The sequence below is a fragment of the Corvus hawaiiensis genome, chromosome 9 (assembly GCF_020740725.1).
Source record: "Corvus hawaiiensis isolate bCorHaw1 chromosome 9, bCorHaw1.pri.cur, whole genome shotgun sequence".
Taxonomy (NCBI): Eukaryota; Metazoa; Chordata; class Aves; order Passeriformes; family Corvidae; genus Corvus; species Corvus hawaiiensis.
In genome coordinates this window covers 8,744,959-8,761,814 of record NC_063221.1, presented here as the reverse complement: position 1 = coordinate 8,761,814, position 16,856 = coordinate 8,744,959, and the positions used below count along the sequence as shown (strand labels likewise).

General features: G+C 56.3%; 1 protein-coding gene across 1 annotated transcript; it reads right to left on the bottom strand.

The window, feature by feature from the left end:
- Positions 1-5,404: 5,404 nt before the first annotated feature.
- Positions 5,405-9,395, bottom strand: CRIP1 (cysteine rich protein 1). The gene is made up of 5 exons (XM_048313027.1): positions 9,285-9,395; positions 6,447-6,541; positions 6,280-6,337; positions 6,106-6,153; positions 5,405-5,758 (listed from the first exon to the last, which is right to left on the bottom strand). Exons 1-4 carry the CDS (start codon positions 9,322-9,324, stop codon positions 6,113-6,115), a joined length of 234 nt encoding a protein of 77 aa, XP_048168984.1. The 5' UTR covers positions 9,325-9,395; the 3' UTR covers positions 5,405-5,758; positions 6,106-6,112.
- Positions 9,396-16,856: the final 7,461 nt, after the last annotated feature.

Genomic DNA, 16,856 nt, shown 5'->3' with positions numbered 1-16,856 from the left:
GTGCGAGGGACAGACTAAGGAGGTGACGGTGTGACAGCCCCCAGTGTGCTGTCCCAGCAGGGATGGTGATGGCACCCCACTGGCAGCAGAGCCCCTGCCCTGCTGCATCCAGGCCACCCTCACCTCCCCTCTCTCAAGCACCAGTCCCGTGAGGACTGGCAGATGGAAACAAGCAACGGCTGGCTGACTTCAGCACACAACCCTGATGTCATCGTGGAGATTGGAAGCCTCCAGGACCCTCTCTGTGGAAAGAGGAAGCAGGACAGAGCTAGCTTATTGGCTAGTCCCCTGGGTCCCAGGCACTGAGGCAGATTCGGGGCGAGCGTGGCAGCGGGGACCACAGTGGGAAGGGAAAATCCGAGCACATACTGAGGGGCCAGGGATGCTTTACCTCGGAGAGGCCATTGGACTTTGCCCTCTCTGGGTTCCCGGGCTCGTGTGGTGCCACACAGCCGCCCATTTTTGGCGTGATGCGTCAGCTGTGGTCATTTCTGTGCCGGGTGACTCAGTGGGGCCAAGGGCGCCTGTTTGCACCCGTGCCATGGCAACTCGCCACCACACATGGCCCTGCTGTGTGTGCAGGGTAGCCAGAGATGATGACGGGAGCCCTGTCCCATTGCCTCATGCTGATTGTATGTGATAGCAGCCATCCCTGCCCGCTCCGGCAGCAGCACAGCTTCCTGATGTTACCTCAGCCCCACTCTGCCAAGGGGAAGGTATGAGCTCTCCTCCTGGAAAAACAACTCCTTTGGTCTTTTGAGTTTTGTTTTTTTTCTTAATGCTTTTATCCCCGTGAAGGCGTGGGAGGGAGCCAGCCTGTCTCCTGGCCAGGCATCAGTGCTTCCCACGCTCCACCGACAGCTCGGGTGGCCGGAGTTCCTCACTTCTCTCCTTCCCCTCTCCTTTCCCTCTCGTTCTGCAGTGTGGTGTCTGCTGAGCAGCCATCAGAGCAGAGCACAGCTTCCCTCCCTACCCACTCAAGGGAGGCCTTGGGTGGCTGGAGCATTTCACACCCTGAGCAGGTCAGGCAGCCTGCACCACTTTCTACTGCAAACATTTCCAGCTCCTTTCCCGCTCCCAACCCAGCTCTGTTATACACACTCACTCTTCCCTCACTGGGACATCAGGTAAACCAGAGTGGGAAAGGCATGACCTGGCAGCATGGCCAAGATGCTGGCAGAAAGGAGCCAAGCAAGCACAGGGGCTGTGAACACAGATTGCCTGCATAGATGGGCTGCAGCAAAGCTGTAATGACTGTAACGCTCTAGTGCAGGTTTTCCTGGACACAAGCAGTTAGTCAGCAATAGGCCTGTGTGTGGGCTGTAGCACCAAAATTCAAGGTCAGCTCCCAGCAGTTGGATGTTTAAGAAAGGTGGTGGTGTTTCAGGCCTTCTGATGCAGGGCTTTCAGTATAAGTGAATTGGGAAGGATTAGAAAAGAGATCTGAGGTCTCAGCAACTCTCTTCTCAGGAGTTTCACCCTTTTTACTTTAATAGCCAAGTTCCTCTGCACAGAGAGAAACTCCCTCTGACCTCTTCCCCCAGGGCCTTTAACATAATGCTCACCAAAAGAAGACAGAGGCTTCAGTGGGAAGTTCTTGCACCATTCCCTCTTGGAAACTCTCCCTGTTTCGTTGAAAATAACATGCGAGGTGTGAAAGTAAAAGTCAGCTCTAGGTGCCTGATGTCAACTTTTCTGCTTCCGCTCCTTGCTTAGGCAAGCCACCCAGGACCTGGCAAACAACCCCAGGGCTTTCTGCACCCAGCTCCTCTCCAGCACTGGATCACCAGCAACAGGAATGGGGTGAGGATAGAACAGCCTGTGCCCTCCTCTCCCTGCTCCCTAGCTAGACCTCAGTTTCCAGTACCTCAGTTCATGGTCCCATTCACTTCTCATTACGCCCCTGGTTGTCATACCCAGAGTCCCTCTGCCTTCAGTATTTTCAATGTTTGCTGGAGATGTTGTTCCCCATCTGGAACAAGGTTTGACCCTCCTTTTCTCACCTCTGCAGAGCTGTTTCCGTTGGTGAGATGGGGTTCCCCAAACCACTGCTTTGCAGCACTTGACGGGAAGTCCCATCTCACCACACAATCTTGCAGAGCTCCTGCTGCCTGACATCAGCTGCATGCTCCCTCTTACCACATGGTCTGGATAAGAAGGCAGATTTCTGAGGTGTTAGGAGATGGGCAGACACTTTTCTGACCTAAAAGATATCAGAGCTCTTTGAGCTTAACACAAATCAGCCTTAAAAATACCCGAAGCAGCGGTGCACTGGATACCACCCAGCTACAGACTGGTTTCATCCCCATGAACCATGCACAGCAAAGAGCAGGAAGCCACAGCCCCTGTGCCACTCTCTCCCAGCCAGGGGCTGCACAGATGAGACACAAAACCACCTCAAGGGAAGTGCTAGCAGTGTCACATCCATGTCCCCATCAGCGCTGGTAGGAAAGGGTGAGTGGCCCTGTTGGTGTCCCAGCGAGGTAGCATTGAACCAGGCACCCGGCACGTGTTAGTCCAGATGTGACCCAAAGCCTGCAGCCACGCTGCCAGAGCACAGCCCCATCCAGGGGCCGAGCCTGCTGCCTCCCCTAAGGATGACCCTAAGGAGAACCCTTCTGTAAGGCTTCCAGCCCAAGCTATCTTCCTTGCCAGCTGCAGGCACAGGGAAACATCTGTCCCCTGCTTCAGATTGAGGTCTGTCAACCTGTGCTGAGAGAAGGACACAGGGTCAGATGACCCAAACTGGCCATTCCTGCCTGCACTGTGCCCCCATGGCTGAAGGGCCCCCCAGCCCCCTTTCTGCCCCCCTCTCCTTTTCTCTTCTGTACAGAAAGTCACAAAGCCAGGATTGAAGAGCAGCAGCAGTTAAGTTTTTAAACCCATCCTGTTTTCCGTCTTTGCCAAAACCTCTTCTGCTTCCCTACCCAGGGCGTTGGGGCTCGCCCACACCCAGCTGCCAGAGGAACTGTGATGTTGTTTGTTTTTTTGTCACAGTGATGAAGTGTTTATAGCAACTATCACTCCACAACCCACAGACTGATCTCAGCCCAAACTCAGGAAATAATGGCAGAGAAAGCGCAGCCCCTTTCTTCAGGGTCACCAACAGTGGTGTTTCAGGTCACCAGAGCAGGGAAGCTTTGTGCTGGGCATCACCATGCTGTCAATCACCCAACAACTTTTGCTGTCCCAGACAGGCAGAAAGCTGGGATTTGCCCTGAGTTCTTGCTCTCCCTGCTGCAGGAGCAGCACAGCCAGGGCATCACCACACTGGGAGGGAAGGACCGTCCCTGCCTGTCCCAAGCTCCTGCCAAGGCTCAGACAAAAGCATCACAGATGAGATGCACTGGAAACCACACCGCTGCCTGTCTGTGCAGTCATACTCCAAGCCACAGAGATTTACTGTTCAAATGGAGAAAAGATTGTGTCTGCTGACAGCCCACCTCCCTGGCCGCTGCTGAGCCTCGCTGAGCATCCAGGGGAGGCCTGGCTCGGGTGTGGATTTTCCATCCAAATGAGATACAGATGTTTCTGCTTCCTCTCCAAAGACCAAAGCAAGTTTTAAAAAAATCAATTTATCATATATTTTCTTTGACCGAGGCTCCTTGCGGATGTGACCTGTGCCTGAACTGCCCAACCTCACAGCATCAAGGCTGGATCAGGCAGGGAGTGTGGCTTGTACAAGCACAGCTCTTGGAGGGGAATATCCCAACAGCAAGTACTGGGGCTTAAAGCCATCTCAGTGGGAGCTCTTACTGTGGAGCAAGCAGAGAAACAGGACTCTAAGAAGGAGATTTTGGGAATCAATACCCAGAGGCTTGTGCCCAGACCATGCTTGAGGAACCCCTATTTTTTAACACATACATACATACCCCTGTGCAGCAAGGAGTGAGGCACCTGCAGGATCGGGCTTAGCTGCAGCTGCACAGGCCTGGCACAGCCCAGTTCCTACATCCCTCCACACACCCAGGACAGGGAGAGATGTCCTCGGCTACCACAAGTACACTGCAAATCCATGGCCAGAGACCAAAGTAAAAGGCAGCCCTGGGCAGCACACAGAGCAAATAGCAGCACACAGCAAACAGCAGGATACTGCCTCCTGCCCCAGCTGCAGCCACTGCCAATGAAAAGGGCTGGCATTTGAAGGGCTGGATCACCCCAGCCTCTTCCTGTGCTATCCTTGCTTTTCCATACCTCTCACTGCTTCCCTCCTCATCCCTGCTGGCCTGGCCCCTTGTACTTGGAATAAGCTGCTTCTGAAATTGTAGCACAGGGCCCTGCTGGGAAGGACCCTGAGCCCAGTTCACAGCCTCTTTTCCCAGCTGGACACACGCAAATCCCAAGGATGACAAGGCTTGTGTTTGCCATTACTTTAAATGCTTGAGGGAAAACACTATCTCACTGGCACACTCAAGGCTGCTGAGATTATATCACTAGTTTGCTTTGAAGCTCAGCTGACAGGGGAAAGCCATGCCCCAGTGCCCCAGAGGCAGGCTGGGTGCCAGTGGCTGTGCAGAGGAGGACCAGGTGTGGATGGCCAGGAGCCACGGGTCCATGGGTGCTGGCACCCCCGGGAGGCTGCTGGCAAAGGCAGCAGTGGGAGCAGGAGGTCCCTATGAGCCCTGGCTGGCTGGGAAGTCTGATGACAGCCAAACAGCAGTAGCCAGGGTTTGCCTTTGACACAGACACCTGTGTTATCGGGGTGGGAGGTGAGGCAGCGCCTTGTAGCAATAAGCAAGTTTAATTGGAAGTTTTAAGATGCTTATCAGATCAGGCTGCTTCTGACACCGAGGATTTTGACAGTGGACATGTATCTCTGACCCCTGAGGGTTTTGGCCAAGTCCCAGGAAGGCTGATGTGACAGTAAAATGCAGAGCAGTCTCTAAGGAAATGCATGCATAAACTGTAGACAAAAATATCCCAGTGGGTGATGAGGTATCTCTGAATATGTAAATGGAGTTGTTCAGGTTACAGAAAGACATGGTTAAGAAACCATTTTAGAAACATCCCTCAAGTTGACATCTTTGACATCTGTCAGTGCCGTTTTTCCAGTAGGGCAAAAACACTGAAACACGAAAGAGCAAAGCTCGTGTGAGCCAGCTCTTGCTTTCTAACACCACAGCTCTGCTTTCCCTGCTGAGGGAGGCTGGCTCTGCTTAGATGGCAACCTCCCGCCTCCCTTGGCCTTTCTGTGTGGCTGTTCAGAGCAAAAGCAGCAAAAATCAAGTTATCCTGATGTGACAGTCAACCCCCTCCCAGCAAGACACCTCTCTGCCCCACCTGAGGGCACGTGGGGCCATCACACAGTGTGGGGCTCAATCCAAAGGCCACAGGGGCCTCAAGCAAGTGGCAAGCGCTTCACAAACGAGTCCCGTGGGACTCCTGTTACAGAGAGCACAGCTGCTACAGGAGGGAAGCATCTTTTCATTTATTAAAGACTGAGAATACAACTGTGGGCCCAGCCATGAGAGCTGGATGCCCAAAGCAGAGCTAGGTTTTGGCTGGAAGGGCGCAGTCTCCTCTCCAGGCAGCCTTCAGCAGTATCAGCCAAATTTCCTACCCGGCAGGGCAACCCAGCATCCCCACCCTGGCAGCACTCCATCTGGAGCAGAGCCTCTCTCCACACCAGCCCAGCCTTGGTTACTTATTGCTTTGAACGTGCTAGTCTAGTACAGGGTGAATTAAAAACAAAAATGCATGTCTGCTGCGGTGTGTTTGTGGTATCTTCAGGTTGTTCTGGGAACCCTGGACATCAGACCTGGAGAGGGATGGAAGAGAGGAGCAGGTGAAGTCAGGCTGGGCTGCGAGCAGAGATATCCCAGAGACAGCAGCGCTCCAGGACGGATCCTCTCTTTGCCAACGGGCCACAAAGCAATGGCCTTTGGCATCTGCTGCCAGAACTAAGCGAGTGCTGCCAGTCAGCGGCGGCTGGTGGAGAGGAGCAGCTGGCACCCAGCTCCTGAGCCCCGGAGCAAGGGCTGGGAGCCACAGCCAGCCCAGAGAGACGCTGTGGCAGGCCTGCCTTTCCCACTGGCCTGAGGGAGGACAGCCCCAGCCAGCCCTTGGAGCCGGAGACACGAGGGGAGCTCCGAGGGAAGGACCAACCTGAGGTTTATTTGAAGGTGTGGCTCTCAGCTCCTCCCCGGCCGAACCCTGGAAGAGATGGAGCGGGGTCAGCATTGCCATGGGATGGTGAGCACACCGGCGGCTGCAACTCGCCGGGAGACAGGAGCCCTGAGCCCCCTCAGTCCCTCCACAACTCCGTCACAGACACCCTACCTTTGGGCCCAAACAAGGCAGCGTAGCAGGGGTGGTTGCAGTAGGGTTTGCCATCGTGCTGCAGGGAGAGAGAAAGAGCATCAGCCCCACCAACCCTTCAGCTCCACCTCTGCCTGTCCCAGCCCTCAGTTGCAGGGGACAGGGACCTCCTGAGCAGCAAACCTCACCTCTGCATGGCCTCCAGATGTCAGGGTCTTGTTACACTTCTCACATCTCAAGCAGGGCCGGTGCCAGTCCTTCCCCAGAGAAGTCACCTTCTCGGCTGCCATGGAAAAGAGGTGGGTTAGTTGAGGCACCGAACAGGCACGAGTTAGTTTTGGCAGATTGGTTGCCTTGCCATCAACCCTTGGGATGACATTTTTGGGCATTTTCTGAAGTCTGCCTGCCCAGGACAGAGGGCACAGTGTTCAAACCCAAGTGTTCGCTGTGTACACACAATGCCATACACATCCAGGAACACGGATCTGCAGCAGCAGTGCCACGCCCAGGGTGAGCATGGCTGCATCCATGAGGATGGACTGACTTCTACTCCATCTTCCAAAGCTCTGAGGACCTACCTCCTTCCAACAACAGCCTACACGGGGATTAATTTCTCTGCAATGAGCTGGAGCCCAAGAAATCACTAGAGCTGGCAGAGGTGAAAGGGGATGCTGGCGAGGACTGAGAAGGCAAAGCCATTGCCACACCCTGCCAACACAAACCAGTCCCCTCCAGCCACAGCTCCGATTCTGCTGGCACCATGGCAAGCCAGAGCAGAGCTGGAGCCTGGCCGGGGTTCAGGCAGCCATGGGAGGGACAACATCCCGGAGCCAGGACATGTTTACAGAGAGGGGGGGAAACACAAGGGTGGCTTTTAATTGCAGCACAGCGGGGGAGAAGGGTATTTTCTGCAGACGTGTGTGCTCTTCGTATTGGCAGCAGAGCTCCTGGGAATTTGTTAAGTGATTAAACAGGGCTGTCCACAGGAATCCTGTCAGAGTCCGGTCAGAAAACTGTCCTCATGCCTGCAAATGGGACCAAGCCAGTGTGGGTAGTGCGTGCCCTAGGGGGCCCTTGGCAGCCTGAAGCACCTCTTCTTTGCAGTCCAAATATGCCCACAACAGCCTGTGCAAGGAGCAAGCTGATGGCTGCAGAGGTGGGAGCGGGGGCAGTGCCCAAATGTCACAAGGCAGCCCTGCTGCCATTCTTCAGTGGCACAAAGGGCCTCCTATGCCCGCAGCCTGGCAGGGGCAACAGTGTCCTCCCCCTGGGCACCCCTAGGAGCCCGAGCCTGGCCCGTGGCAGGACCCTCCTATCACAGGGTTTCTGGAAGGAGCACAGCCTCCCCATCTCTTGCACACGCATTTGCACCAACACTTGGGCAGGAGCTCTGCTAAGGCTCAGTACAGCACTCAACCATGAAGGCAGAATTCCTGCAAACCCCATCCCTACCCCTCTCAGCACCACCTCCTCCCCTCCCCTGCTCTCTACAGACACGATTTGGCCCAAAGCAGCCTGAGGCACGCCCAAGCAGGACTGCCGGGCTCTGAAAGCCTCAGGGTGCCCCAGAGCAACGCTTGCTCTGCCTTCTCTGCCAGCACTTTGGATAATCTGCAGGCACAGAAATCAAGCGTCAATCTTGGTCCTCCAACAGCTTTTGAACCCTCCTCAGCCTCTGCATCAACAGAGACATTTCGTAATAAGTGCAAGTGTGATAAGTGCAAGGTCAAACCCCTCCTTGGTCAAACGGTCCCGTCCCAGCTCCTCCACGGCCGCACCTGCAGGCACAGCAAACCCAGCTCGCCCTGAGCGGGAATGATACAGACCCATAGGGAAAGGCACTCACTGACACCAGCACCTTGGTGGCTCCTGATACCAAGCCACATGGGTGGATGAGGCACCCCAGGATCCTGAGTCGCAGGAGGGAGCCACAAACTGTATTGTGCCAAAACCCCCATCTCAAAGCCTGGCTGCAAGCAGTGAGTTCAAGGCAAATCAAAGTTTCCCAGCCACAGGAACCACAGCCCCAGCAGCCCTCTGGGCAGCGCCCACGCCAGCCCCGGCACAGCTCCCCAGGGTGGGCATCGCTAACAGACAGAGAGCAGCTCCTGTGTTTGAGCCCCCAGCTCCTTGGCAGAGCACAAATAGCTGGGGCACATGCACAAGCAGAGCAGAAATAAAGCAGAGAGAGAAGTCAGTGATGGCACCTGGGTTCCAGATCCCTCATCTCTCATAAATTAGAAAGCAGGGAGTGTGTGTAAGCTGCTCCCAGCAAACCCCCTCCAGTTCAGCTATGTCAGGCAAGTGGGGAGGTCTGGCAAAGGAACCTGCCCATTCCAGCAGCTGATAGCAGAGTGAGAAGCTCAAACCCCACAGATATCCTCAGACAGGATAGCAGGTCCATGGCCCCAGAAGGGGCAGGAGCTTTGGGGCCCCAGTTTGGAGGGAAGATATCTGCGGGAAGCCCAGCAGCAGACGGCAGCCCAACAGGGCTCACACCTACCCTGCAACAGCGGCTTAAAAATACCACCCCAGAGGTGTCATCCTGCTGTGCTAAACCACACAGAACAACATGTGGGTGACCCCCTGACCCAGGAACTTGCTGGAGGGCAGGATTTGCCATTGGGGAAGGTGCTTGCTTCACCTGCCCAGGCTTTCAGAGCAGCAAGCTTTACCAGCTGGGCCTTTAGTCTCCAGACTGGCTCAGGGCTGCGGGCTGTGCTGGGAAGGAAGTGGGGTGAGCACCCATGCTGCGCTAGAAGCACCCAGTGCAGCCTGCGCTCTGCAGCCAGGCACCTCCTTGGGGGTGGATCTATAGGATCATCCACCCGGGGCACCCCGGGGACCCGCAGCCCTGGGGTGAGCAACTTTGGGGTACCCCAGGAATTTGCAGAGATGGGGTACGCAATATGGGGGCACCCAGAAGCCGGGGTGCCCGGAGGACCCACAGCGCGGCGAGGGGCAGCATCGGTGCCCGACAGGTCCCCCGCGGTGCGGGCGGCTGGGGAGGGGCAGGAAGCCCTTACCGAAGTAGACCTCCTTCTGGCAGCGGGGACACTTGGGCATGGTCTCGGCTCGGCTGGGCTCCGGACTCCGCTCGCACCGGCTGTGGGATGCTCCACGCCGGCCCCGCCGAAGTCACTGCCCGCCCGCCCCGCCCCGCCTCGCCCAGCGCCGCCCAGATGTGCGCTCCGCCCCACCCAGATGTGCGCCCCGCCCGCAGCTGGAGGAGCCCGCCCGGGGCATGGCCCTGCCAGGGCTCCCGAGACGGGGTCCCGCACCCCTCCCAGCCCTACACCCCCTGCACCTCTTGCCCCCTGCAATCCCTCCAACTGTACCCTTTGCACCCTTTGCAGCCCCACACCCCTTGCACCCCAACCTCCACTGCCCCGCACAGAGCCCTGTCCCCTCTGCGCACCAGCTCCCTGCCCACGCTTGTGCTGTGCGGGTGGCCGAAGCCCCGCTCAGAGCGGGAGCTGTGATTGGCATCTGTCAGTTAACCACACTCCCAGATAAGAATTCATGGGGTGCTGGCCATCTAGGCTCACCCCCTCTGAGCACAGACGTGTTTTCTCCCAAGGAAATGTAAAAGTCAACCCTCAGGCAGGGTTTCCTGCCCGTGGGGAATTCTGGGGTGCGAGATGGAAGCAGGAGGGAGCTGCAGGGCTGTAACCCCCCGCTTGCAGGACATTGGGAATGGCGTGGGTGCAGGACATGGCTGCACTCGCTGTGGAGAGCCAGCCTATCTGTGTCACTGACTTTGTCATTTTATTAGGAGGGAGGACTTGTTGTTCCTTTGTGCTTGGCTGTGAAGGAAATGAAAAGCCTATCCAAAGGTCTGTTTTGTATGAAACAATCCTCCCCAGGGCATGTTGCTGTGCTGGAAAGGTCATGAGGGCTTGTGAAACCCAGCGCCAGGACGCCTAGTGACTGCCTCCCGAAATGCGAGGCATCCCTCGCCGGCACAAACAGGGCCCTGCTGACACCGGATCCCACCCGTGGGTGCAGGAGGAGAGGCAGCAAGCTGTGTCCAGAGGTGAAGTTTATGTTCAGCTGGGACTGCTTTATGACCCAGCCTGGCTCCAGCACCCTCCCTTCCCAACACAATCCCCCTGCTGATGCTCCCTGCTGCTGCTCCCGGTCTTTCACCCCACATTTGGCAGCCCCACTGCAGGCTGGGGAGCACCATCCTGCTCCAAGGGCAGCACTGGGCTCAGCAGGGTGGGCATCACCCACACTGGCAGGATGTCACTGGGATCAGCTCCCAGCTAAGGCGTGAGTCATGCTGAGATGCTGAGACAGTGTCTTACAGTATGGGAGGGGAGACTGTCCTGCAAGGGCCTCCACCCTGCCTCCTCCCCATTCTTCCTGCCCTGAGGCACCAATACATGCAGGCACCCATATTTCAGCCACATCACATCCCCCTGTACCCAGACACAGCTTTCGGTGAGCACCCAGCTGGGTTACCCAGGCCAGGACCCCTTCCCCACACCACCAGGGGTGCAGCTGGCACCCTGATGATATAGGGGACAAGGCATGTCCTCTCCCCTCTCTGGTGGCCCTGCTTCCCCTCCTACATGGTGCCAGGCTGCTTTGGGGCCACTGACTGGCTCGGACAGACGCCTTCAGCTGCACTCCCTTTTAAGGCAGGTTTTGTGCCCGCCGGCAGCTGAAAACTGCCTTCCTGCAAGTCTCCTCCAGCTGGCCAGCCCTGCGGCCAGTCCTCATGGACCACTCAGCCCAGCTCCTCTTGTGGCAGGAATGCTCCCACCCCTGCTGGGGCAGCAGGTGCCTCTGCATGGCAGCGCACACTGAGTGACCCGGCTGAAGCAGAGCCCAGCTGTCCCCTCCTCTCCGTGTCCCCATGGACTTTCTGGAGATTGTTTTGTTCACTCAACAGAGCAGGCACAGAACCAGGGCCACTCTCACAAAGTAGGTGCCACCGAGCCACATGGTGCTCTCTGCCAACCCTCCCTGCATGGGGCTGTGTGCCTGCTGGCCCCTCGTGGCTCCTCAATTATCCCGGCTGGCCCTGCTGGGCTACCAGAATCCATGGACCTTGGGCTAGGCCCAGCCTGCTTCACAAGCAGTGAGCCAGAGCATGGTGTTAGTGTGCCCTGCAAACCTGCATGAATCCCCCTGAGCCGATGTCAGGGGGAAGGCTGCTATGGGACACAGCCCTGGATCCTACATCCCATGGGAGCCGTACCTGCACCCTGCTCATGGCTGTGACCCCGCTCCTGTCCACCTGATTAGCAGGCATGCACAGGGCTGGGGCAGTGCAGCAAAGCTGTCTGGCAGAGGGCCCCAGCAGGGAGGGAGGAAGGGCTGCAGGTGCTCCCAGAGCACAGCAGCATCTCAGGCACCCACAGGATACTGTCTCTTGCTCATTTTACAGGGAGTGAGTCCATAAACACTTGGAACACCGGTGTGCGAAACCCCTCAGCGCTCTGCGATGGAGCAATACACTGAGGCCCCACTGGCCTGTGCTGGAGAGAGCTGGCTGGAAACACTGCAGCAGGCTGACATTTGGGGTCACTGCTCCTTCTGCCATCCAGGGTCCCCCCAGGACACAAAACCATGTGTGCAACAAAAACAAGCTGCAACTGTGTTTGTGAACCTTCTTGGAGTGGCAGTGAGCAGCAGCCAGCTCATCCCTCTTCACTGGGGTGCTGCCCATGGTGCCGTGCCCACACATACAGACGAGGTCGTCCAGTGGGCAGCTCCAGTGCTGGGCAGAGACAGCACCAGGGAGCAGCAGGAGAAGGGCAGGGGTGACATTTTCAGCAACCCCGGGTCCCACCCAAAGCATCATTTCAAATCAAGGTTCATAGCCTGACAGGGAAAAAACCCAGCCAGTGCCAAGAGCAGTCTCTTCAGCAAACCACAGCTTTATCTTATCTGGAGACCTTGTTCCAGCTAATTTAACCATTAGACTGAGCATGCCTCAGCTGTCAATGCCCTCTGATAAGAATCTGTGGGTGAGGCTCTATCCTGAAGCATCAGGCGCCAGCACTCCCCTATGGCATGGCAACAGCCCTTGGAAAACCTGGGCTGTCTCATGTGTTTGTTTGGGTGGTGTTGTTACGGCCAGGGTTATCCCCTCCCTTGGCAAGAGTGAGCACCCATTCCCCAGCTCCATCTGTGGTTTTTTTTGTGCAAGGTCCTTGCAGACCCCAAGAGTTTCTTGGGCTCCTGGGGCAGGGCTACAAGTCAAGACCTCCTGGGTGTGCCAGAGCTGCCTGCCCAAATATCTCCATCAAGCATCTTGGCCTCTGGTGACTACGGCAGAAACAATTGGAAAAGCCACTGGCATTTTTGCAGGCAGGGCGGTGACATAAGCCAATTTGGGTTTGTTTTGCTAGCACAGCAAGAAAAAACAGCTATTTCCATGTAGCAGACCAGCCCATCTGCCCAGACAGCAGCTCCAGGCTCTCCCTCCTGTCCCCCCCTTACTGGAGTGGGGTAGGGGCTCCCACAGTTCTCACAGCTCCCCAGCACACTTGCACAGAGGGGAGATGATGCACCAGTGAGGGCATGACCCAGGGGCCAGTGGCACCCCCGTCCAGCATTGTCCCAGCACTCTCACAGCTGCGAGTCCTACAAAATCTCCCTCCCTGGCCATATTTCAGCCCGCACTTGTGCAAGTCAAAGGCCCTCTCAGCCAAGACTATTTGTCGTAAAATATGCGCTACACAACCCGCCATGGAACTCTAATTTGACAAGAAAATTATAGGATGGCTTAAAACAAGCCCAGCAGAAGCTGGGGGGAGCTGCCAGGCACATGATCCCATGAAAGGCCCGTGAGCTGCCGGTGCCGCAGCGCAGCGAAGCTGCTCGGTGTGCCCTGCAACGGGCTGGCGGGCTCTGCCCCCACTGGCCCTCCAGCACCTCCGGATTTGCACATGGCTAATCCCATTACCAGACAGACAGGAAAACAACAGCACGAAGGCGGCTGTCAGGGCAAATTACACCCTAAGGAAAACCTCTGGGATACGTCTTCATAAAGCTGACAGGTGACTGCTGGCTGGGAGTAATTGTGAACAAGATGGCAGTGGGAAAAGCCTTCCAGGAGTGGGGGGCTTGGGGAAGGGGCTTGGAAAGGAGCACTCTGGGGGTTTCTGGCACACCCACCAGCACACTGCCATTGGTGCTGTAAAGCCCCAAATGGTTTGAGCCTGTGAAATACGCTCGCTGCCACGCCAAAATCTGTGCTCAGTGCCCTTGGGGACACAGTGCAGAATCGTCCTGCCGCGGGCATGGGCAATCACATGTCAGCTTCCAGCTGAAATTGTAAAAACACTTCCAGGCCAGTTCAGGCAGCTGGCTGCCCCTGCAGCCCCATGTCAGGTCAGCTCTCACCCTCAGAGCCAGGGCGTGAATTATCATCACGCAGTTAATGTTACACTGCACGAGCAATAACAAACAAACAAACACAGAGCCACGCGCCAGCTCCCGGCTCAGTGCGGATGGAGCACGCAGGGCTGCCCACGTGGGGACACAACATGGACACGGCTGGGACTTCCATCCATGGAACAAAAGGGTGTGGTAGCCCTCGTCCGCCTTTCCAACCCTGCCAAGACATGGAAAATCTCCTCCAATTTCATCCAGGCTCTCCTGAATACAGTCTGGCCAAAGTCTCCGCTACCATCTGCGCTTTTCTGCAAGCTTTCCATTAGCGGCAGCCCCAGGAAACCTCCTGGCTAAATCCTGCTGGGGAGGATTTGGTACAGTTTCCTGGCGTGGCCTGGCTGTTTCTGTTGTGGCTATCAAATGGAGCCAGGATTGTCAAGGAAGCAAAATCTGCTGCTTTGGAAAGCTGCCCAGTGCCCAGGAGGCATTGCCTCTGCCTGCCAGGGAGAGGCACATGGGTGCTGGGGGTTGTCAGAGACTGTGGACACTACTCAGAGGCTACTCACAGGGGATCTGTGCCAGGGATCACCTCCCCAGCCTCCCTGGCAGCACCGGTTGCCCTGGGCTGGGTCCAGGCTGTTGACGCCACACCTTTTATTCCTGGTTAAAAATTCACTGGAGGTGAGGCAAAGGGATGCAGAAGTGTTTGCTCTCTCTGTGAGCACACTGCTCAGCGTGGTCATGCCATGGCAGTGGAGCAGGAAGGTGAAAAGGATACGACTACTGTGCTCTGACATACCCAGGCACGACAGAGGGCCAGGACAGAGCAGGAGAGAGAAGAGGAGGAGAGGAGGAGAAGTCACAGGTTTGCACAGCCATTATCAGCCTGCACACCTCCATCCCATCAGCATAGGTATTCCTCCCCCAGCAGTCTGCCCCAGGGCACTCAAGGTGCCCCTTGAGCTCCCCGGGATGGTTCCCAGCTGCTCACCCTACCTGAAAACCTAAAGGCTGGTGCAGAGCTCAGCCTGCAGCCTGGGGTGTTCCCTCGTTGATGCCCCCAGGCAGGAACCAGCTGGGGAGCCAGCACCATCCTCACCAGTGTCACAGCCAGAGCCTGCACCAGCAGCTCTCCCTGCGTGACAGCCCAGGGCACTGCCCGGGCAGGGGGGTTTACAGCCCAAATCCTCCTCTGCTTGGTTTTGTGCCATTCCTTCTTCTTCATCCCTGCCTGCTCTCCTGCACCCTCTCCAGTATTTACACCCAGTTCTTTAACCTCCTACTGGGACCAAGCCAAAGCTCGGCCAAGCCAGGAAGAGCCCCTCTGCTGACTTCAGGGAGTATCTGAGCCGGCTCTTGGCCCTTGTGGAAACAAGCTGTGCTTACTGGGTCACTTTTAATATCCCATCTTAAATCACATCTTCCAGCACTTCATCCCTTTTGGCTCCTGTTTATTGACTTCCCAGCAAATGCTTTAAATCTGTCTGGCTTCACTGCCTGGCTGTGCTGCTCTGGCCCCCAGCATATCAGAGCTGTCCTGTCCTGCCATCTCTCTGCATTTCAGGACCCCTCCACACGTGATGGTTGCATCTCCCTCCCCTGCATGGACTGGCTCAGATGTACCCAGGGCTGCCCTCATCATTCCTACCCCTACCAAGTCCTTTCCTGGTGTTTTCCATGTGTGTAACCCGCTGTGCCTCTCTGGGACCAGCCTTTGTACACTCTCCGTCCCTTTTCTGGGTCACAAAGAACAGCACAAGCTGTGCAGCCCTGTTTCTGATGGCACAGGCACCCTCAGCCTTCTCTTGAGAAGCACCACTAGGTGACAATCCTGCTCCTCCCACAGCCTGGGGACACCCAGGCTGGCACCCATCACCCGGACTGCCCTCAGAATAGTTTGACCAGCTGGTGAGTTCTCTACTGAGCTTTGCTGGCTCCCAAGAAACCTGGGAGCCAGCAAGTGAAGTGGCCCAGGACAAATTCACAGGGCTTGGGGGATTTCCAAGCAAAGCTGCATCTACTTTGTTCTCTATTTTCATCTGTACCCTGGAGAGCATGTCTGTAATCACCAGAGCCCTCTGACTTTTTTACCCCACTAGCAAGTCCAAGCTGAAAAAAAAAAAATATTTGACATCCCTGAGGGGAAGGATGTTTTCCAAGCCTCAAGAGAAGGAGCACTTTCAGCTCACATAGGCCTCCCAAAAATAAATACAAAAATGCACCAAGGATTAGAGGCCAGAGCTGCCTGAGCACAGTGCCCCTCTGCTGTGCCTGTGCCCTGGTCCCCACACTGACCCATCAGCACAGGGCCAGCTCCAGCCCCTCAGCACATACAGATAATCCCAGATAGGACCCCAAAGCCCTCCTACAGCCTTCAGGTTCCTGCTCTTAACACCCACCCTGTGGGTATCTGCTGTACCTGAGGGACACTTTCTGTCACGAGGGATGCCCAGTCCCTCCACCTCCCTGCGGGTGGGTGAACACTGCCCACCCAGAGCCTGAGCAGCCAGGTTGTGCCCTTCGGCGTAGCAGGATGCTGTGATATTTGCAGGCTTCCCAGCACTCCCCTGAGCAGCAGAGCCGAATTTTGTCTATTTTTAATTTCATTGCATTCCTTCAGTAAAACTCTCATGGGGAGAAGAACATGTAAGGAGGAAAAACAAAAAAAAAAAAAAAAAAAAGAAAGAGAAAGGAGTTGAGGGGAAAGCCAACCCCAAATCAAAATAAAATCCTGTGTTTGTTACTGCCTGGGAGCAGGCAGCAGCTGGGATGCTGTACCTGCCCTGCCCCTTATCCCTTCACACCCAGAACTAGCCCAGGAACAGCAGGGCATGCCCTCCCATCCCTGCCGCCCCTTCCCTGTCTCAACACCACTGGCTTAACCGGTCCCAGCAGCCCTGCATCAGCTCCTGCCATCCCCCCAGCCATACTCTGGGTCGCAGGTGAGGTCCCAGGTGTGCTTGGCTCCCTGCTGCAGTGAGCATCCCACTGAAGGCTCCCATCGAGGGAGCAGGGACAGTGCCCCTGGTGGGATCCTGTTGGGATTGCTGGGCACACAGCATGGAGCCAGATAGGTGCTGAGAAGGAACATGAGCCTGTGCAGTCCATCAGGGAAGCTCCCTGCTGCAAGGGATCGCCACAGGCTGGCAAAGATATTAAGCTCATTAATTAATGATAGGAAATAAGAGTTGCAAGGAGATATGGATTCATGTCAAGGGCTTTGCTGGCAGCTGTACTGGGCCCTG